This window comes from Mycteria americana, chromosome 2 (genome assembly GCF_035582795.1).
Source record: "Mycteria americana isolate JAX WOST 10 ecotype Jacksonville Zoo and Gardens chromosome 2, USCA_MyAme_1.0, whole genome shotgun sequence".
NCBI classification, from domain to species: Eukaryota; Metazoa; Chordata; class Aves; order Ciconiiformes; family Ciconiidae; genus Mycteria; species Mycteria americana.
The window spans coordinates 69510912-69516911 of NC_134366.1; the positions used below are offsets into that span (position 1 = coordinate 69510912).

Sequence of the window (6000 nt, forward strand, 5' to 3'; positions counted from 1 at the left end):
GAGCAAAACCCAGCTTGCTCAGTGGCCTGCCTCTGACTGAGGTCAACAGCCGGCACCTTGGGGAAGGAGTATGAGAACACAGAAAATACCAAGTGATATGGACCTCAAGCACCCTTCTGGCCTGCAGTGACACTTAGCCTTGGGACTTCCTGAAATGCATGGTGTCTTTGCATTTATTAGTCTTCTGAGGATTTTTTTTGGTGCATTCTTGTGGGCTGTGATTTGGGTCCTTTTTTTTTTCTCCAGTTGTTTTATTCTGTTCAGTCAGGTTCATCTGGCCATGCTTAATTCGTAGGGGGATGTGTGTGTGTGGCAGTACAGGTGAGCAAAGAATAATTGATATAATGATGGGAATATAGAAACTGGATCCTAAAGCATAAAAGATGAGAGGTGCAGAATCATTAAGCTGAGTGCTCTGCAGAATGTGTTCAGGGTAGACTGACACGGACTTTCTTTCCAGATCTAACGATATTGAAGATTTAATGGGCAGTACTTGGAGACAGAATTTATTCTTCCATGCTATTGATGCCCTCGTAATTTGTGAGTGGCAGACTAAAGTGGGCCATAAAGGACTGTGGAAGGGCCATCAATAACTAAGAAAGAAAAATAATGTGCATCCTCTAAACACAGGCAGTAGTGAGTGCTGATGAATGAGCTGCAGAAAGGTAATGGCATGGTTTAGGCATTTGACAAAAGAGCAGGAAAGGAGGATCACGGCTGTGGCTGGTGTTGAGGACCATTCCTCAAAGCCTCTGCAAGCATTTGCAGTGTTGGGCCAGGGATTTTGCTAAGACCCCTGAAGCGATGCAGCATGTCCCATGGCTCCTCTTCCCTCAGCCAAACTGCGAAGTTGAGGAAGAAAGCGCAAGGACCTGTGAGCTATGCCAGTCAATAGCCAACACCACCAATGCTTGGCCTGGAGACTGTGGCTATGACGTTGGCATAAGACAGGACTTTGCTGTGATGAAGAAAGACCTGCCTGAATGTCTAGGTATCTAAAACAGGCAAAATTGACATCTTCTGGTGTAATCTCTAGGATCAACTCAGTGCTCCCAGTGAAGAGAAAGGAACGTATTTTGAAGAGTTCAGAGAGTACGGATGCTAGTGTCTGCATGAGTGAACTTGCCGTCTGTCCAGCTCATCCTAAAGGGGTGGTGTTCAGCTTGCATAGTAGCACCTGGGTCATCATTATGTACTGAGTGACGTAAATTTATTCTTGCTGGAGGAATGACTACATATTGAGGGCCTTGTGAGTTTAGCTGTGATTGAATCATACACAAAATATTTGGATGTTTAACTGCACTTTTCATCCAAGTCCACAAACGAACAGATTAAACTTCTCTCTTCCCTTTGAGATGGCTAGACATTGCTGGCTTCACTTTGTGCATAGAGAAAACAAAACTGGAGAGAGCTTAGATGGTGTGCTGAAAGTCATGGCATGAAGCAGTGGCAGAGTTAAGACTATTACCTGGTGTTCAACTCCATAACTGTAAGGCATGTTGGTCAGAACATGTTACCTGAATATGCAATGACTGAAATTTAAAAGTGGTGCATTTATTAGGGCATTTTCTGTAAATGCTGAGGAAAAAAACATAAACTAGAACTGTTGATTCAATTTCTTCATAAATAGTCTTCTTTTTCTCTGCTCCTCCACACTAGACCTCTGACTTGGATTGAAGAAAGAGGACCAGGGATGAGACGTGAAAAGAAAATCAACTTCTGTTTCACAAGTGGCTGCCTGGAGAACTTCCCTCAAGCCCCAAAGTCTGCTGTGGGCCTTTTCATGCAGGATCAGAACCTCTTTGCCAAAAAACTGCTGGGCCAGGTATCCAAGGAGGAGCTGGCTGCTGAGAAATGGCGAATTTTGCGGTGCCTTGACCTTGCCGAGGTGATCCAACAGCACTGTGAACAGCCAGAGAAAATCTGCTCCTGAGACTGCTCTTAGGGATGGAGGAACATGGCAGATGGGAAAGCTGTAGGGCTAGAGCTCACTGTTGCCATCAAGCAGTTGCTATTTCTGTTTCATTACCTTCTTTTTGACTAGTTGCGATTCCTAGGCTCTCCGGGTGTGCCGGAGAGCCTGGGCTATACCCCGTGCCTTCTGGTTTGCGCCAGAACAAAGCAACATTACCCTGCTCCAATGCATTGCTGTCCTTCCAGGCAGGTAGGAACCTAGCAGCAACAAGCTTTCCTGTGATTCAGTTAGAAGTGTCCCTGAGAGCAGATCCTGGAGGACTGCAAATACTAGATATAGTTTTCCCTCCTGAGGTTTTTTTTCCCCTCTAGATACATCTGAAAATGAGATGTGTCTCATTTAGTAGTATTCATGTAGTATTATCTAGAAAGAAGTATTAGCTAGAATCGAGTTCTAGGTGAGTTTTCCGCCTCTTTACTTGATCTGCAGAACTTGTGCCACCACAGTCCTGACCTTTTCTTCCAGATGCCCTGAATTGTTCTGTGTGTTTGCTCTAATTAGTTATTGTGCCTGTTTGGGGTTTTTTGGTTTTGTGTCGTGTCCCCTCCTGCCCCGCCTTGGAAATCATCTACTTTCAAATAGAATCTAGATTGGTATCAAACCAGAAGAGAAGAAATACCTTGTCTCTTGATAGATGCCATGTTGAGTTTACTCACTTAATTTCTCTGGAGCCCTGAGCCAACATAGAAATCTTTTTCCAGGAGAGATTAGAACAGTACATTAAACTAATGCATCACCTGCCTGCTTTCTACTGAATCTAATCTAAATATTTTTATTTTTTTGTACTGGAAGCAGCATATTGTCCTTCATTTGTGTTCTGTATCTAATTCAGCATATGAATGGATCATTGCTAAAAATAATATACATCCTGCCTTTAAGAAAACAATAACCAATGCACTCCTGGAAACAGTGAAATTCATTAGAAATAGTGATAAAATTAGAATAGGACTGTAGAAAATGGAGCAATTTGCAAATATAGCCATGCAGTTATGGTGTATGACACCTGTGGAGATGGGTCTTTAGCATTTTACAGTAGTCCCAGGGTCACGTATGAAGACATTATCACTTCCCTGAAGAAGCATTTTAGTTTTAGGAGAAGCCTAAACAGTGCACAAAACTATTAATAATTCCTCTGTTTGCCTTTTACTTTCTAATTACAGCATCTGTTGGTGCTATATTAATATAGCAGCAAACTTCAGTCTGTGCAGTTGTTCTTTCAAACACAGAACCATTATTTTTTTTCCACGTTATCACTTGGGCAATTTTTAGTGAGGGAGCATATATGTTATGAATGTATACATAATTACAGCCAGTCAAATATTGATGGAAAAAAGTCTTCCTTTGGGTAAATCATCTTCATTCAGAAATTGGATACAGTTCAGTTAGTTGGAAACAGGGAAGGAAAGACTGTGTATTTTTTCCCAAATCAGTCAGATTTTAGGAGCAACTGGATCTTGATATGTGAACAAATTCTGCGTGTGAAATTTGTTTAAATCTACTCTATCTGTTAAAATCAGTGAAAACCCTCCTAGTGACTTCAATGGATTGAAATCCATGTGGGTTGGCAGCAGATTTGTGCAGGCAGATCATGCACTTGTCCACCCAAATGGACACTTTATTGAGCATTCACAGGGACTTCTTTACCAATGTGATGGACATTGCCTGGACAGATCTGATGCTGTATGAGGGGTAAAAGTGGCCTTGTGGCAAAATGCAAAAAGTTCATCTGGGATCAGAATGAAATTAGAACCTGCTGTGTATATCTATCTGCTATGTATGATAGCACATGAGAGGTTTTGTTTCTTGACAAACTCCTCAGCTGTGAATATGGGGTGAATACCACTTGTTTACACGCTAATTCACAACAGGTAGCTGGGGAGGGAGGGCAAAGGGAAGGGAGATTCACGCTCCCCATCTATAGGCATCAAAATTAGCCACCACATCTCCCTGGCTGTGCTCTGCAGTTGCTGGCAAGAGCAGTATTCCTCTAAGAAATGGAGAGTAAATTCATGGGAGCTCTGCAGAGCAGCAGTATAACATTGTGCAGTGAATCACCCTCTGGAGAAGCTTGTTTCTATAAAGAGCGCCTGGGGAAATTAGCTAGTTAATTTGAGCTAGGGAAGGCAGATGCCTAGAGCTGGATATCCCGCGCTCTCCTCCATCCCCCTCCCATTCCTCCCAGCTAACCTGCTTGCCTACTGCTGTCTGCCCTGCTCCTGGGAACCTGCAACATTCAAATGGCTTTTCCTTCAGCCCTGTGAATTTGCTGAGGTACCGTGATGGTTTGTATATGAGAGCTACTGGGTGTCAAGCTTCAAACATATGTATTGTTTAACCAGATGTTGAACTCACCAATAAAATATTGGAGCTCTTAATCATTCCTTTTAGTTCCCGTTGTCCTTCATTAGCAGTTCCCATTGCCTGTGCTGAAAGTGGCTCTGTCCCGACCGGTTCTTTTTTCCTCTTTCACTCCTCGAGCCCTGTGAAATCCTGCCAGCAAATACAGGCTGTGATCCTATCCTAAAGCCCTCAGCTGTCTCCCTCTCCTGTTTCAAAGTTTTGAATACAAGTGTGGTGGGGTCTGTGACCTTATCTCAACTTGTGAGCCCTCCCACAAGATTCCTGCCCTTCCGGTCTCATCTGACTCCTGCCCAGGAATACTGGCAAGTCTAAATCTTGGCTGTACACTTCCAGTTTCCCATTCAACAACTGGTGTATTTGAGCAACCTTTTTGAATCTGCTAAGGAGAATCTGAAACAGGTATTGAAATGGGTTTTCTTGTGGTTTTTAGAAACTGCTCTATCATAGCAGAAATATTATCAGAAGAGTTTTTCAGATAGTATTTGGCCTAGCATGAACCCAGCCAGTTTTAGAGATGCAGAGGTATGAAGAGGTAAGTATAAGGTGCGACATGGGCAGGTTGGTATATCACGTTCTTTGGAGGTAACTGCTTTTCTACTCTTTCTGCTGGAGCTCACCCTGCTCCTGTGGGATGCTGTAGGTCGTCTACTGCAGTACACTTTATTAACTCTGCCTGATGCTATGGAGTCGTTACAGAAAGTGCTGTAATGCAAAATGCTCCTCTGTGAAGGAGGGATGCTCAGTTTGCTGACACAGGCTGAAGCTTATCTCTGGTAGATGAGAGGCATGGAGTCGCTAACTGCAACACACTAGCTGAAACCTGGAAGAGGTGGTTTGATCCAAAGGACTTTTCAGAGGGCTAGAGATCAGGGGAATGGAAAACTTCCGAAGAGCAAAGAAACTAACTATTGGTATGAGAACTTGCAAAGCTGTGTGGGAAGCTCTGGCTGAGAGGGAAAGAAGGTGGGTGTGATTTTGGGATCAAGTGGTTACCTGAGAGCCTGTTCTGTGGGGGCTGGGAACGGGGTCTAATTTAACTGTGTGATTACTGAGGGCTGTCAGGAACAGTATTGGGAACATGGGAGGTGGGATGAGGGGAAGGACAAAGAGGACCAGGGGACACTGCAGGAGCTGCTTGAGCTGGCATTATTTATGAGGAGGACGTCATTGGAGCCCCCAGAGCAGATCAAGTAGACAAGGAAGGGGGAAGGCAAGGGGCGGCAGCTGTGTAGACCGGGGCTGTTTTTTAAATGGTCCTAATATGTCAAAACCGGCTTTTTAAAATTAATAGTATGTATGGCATCTGAGTAAAACTGCAGGGCTGAGTTACAGAAAGCGCTTTGGGGATGGCAGGTCCTCCAGCAGTCTATAAGAGGGGTCAAGGTTGTAAAGACTGAACTGTATACGTATTTTCAGCTGTCACTCAAGGTGTTTGATTCCTTCACGTTGGCAGTATGATGTGGGGCCTTGGGCACCCTCACAGTTTGCTGGTGAGTGACCCACCAAAGGTGATCCTGGCTGGACGTCTGGCTCCATAATGGTGTCTCCAGTGAGACTCGCAGAACTGTGTGCTGCTGTGCTTCATGCAGTAGCATTTACTGCTCCCCGAGGTACATGGTATGCTCTGTGCAACAGTAATAAAATATAATACCAGGAAGCCAAGG

General features: G+C 44.1%; 1 protein-coding gene across 3 annotated transcripts in view; it reads left to right on the plus strand.

The window, feature by feature from the left end:
- The window catches only part of BLVRA (biliverdin reductase A), a 31695-nt gene extending 27339 nt beyond the window's left edge, over nucleotides 1–4356 (plus strand). For all 3 annotated transcript variants that reach the window (XM_075493705.1, XM_075493706.1, XM_075493708.1), the window contains one exon: nucleotides 1660–4356. In XM_075493705.1, coding sequence (XP_075349820.1) covers nucleotides 1660–1933 — 274 coding nt within the window. In that variant the 3' untranslated portion in view covers nucleotides 1934–4356. The remainder of the gene's footprint in view (nucleotides 1–1659) is intronic.
- The last annotated feature ends 1644 nt before the right edge of the window (nucleotides 4357–6000 follow it).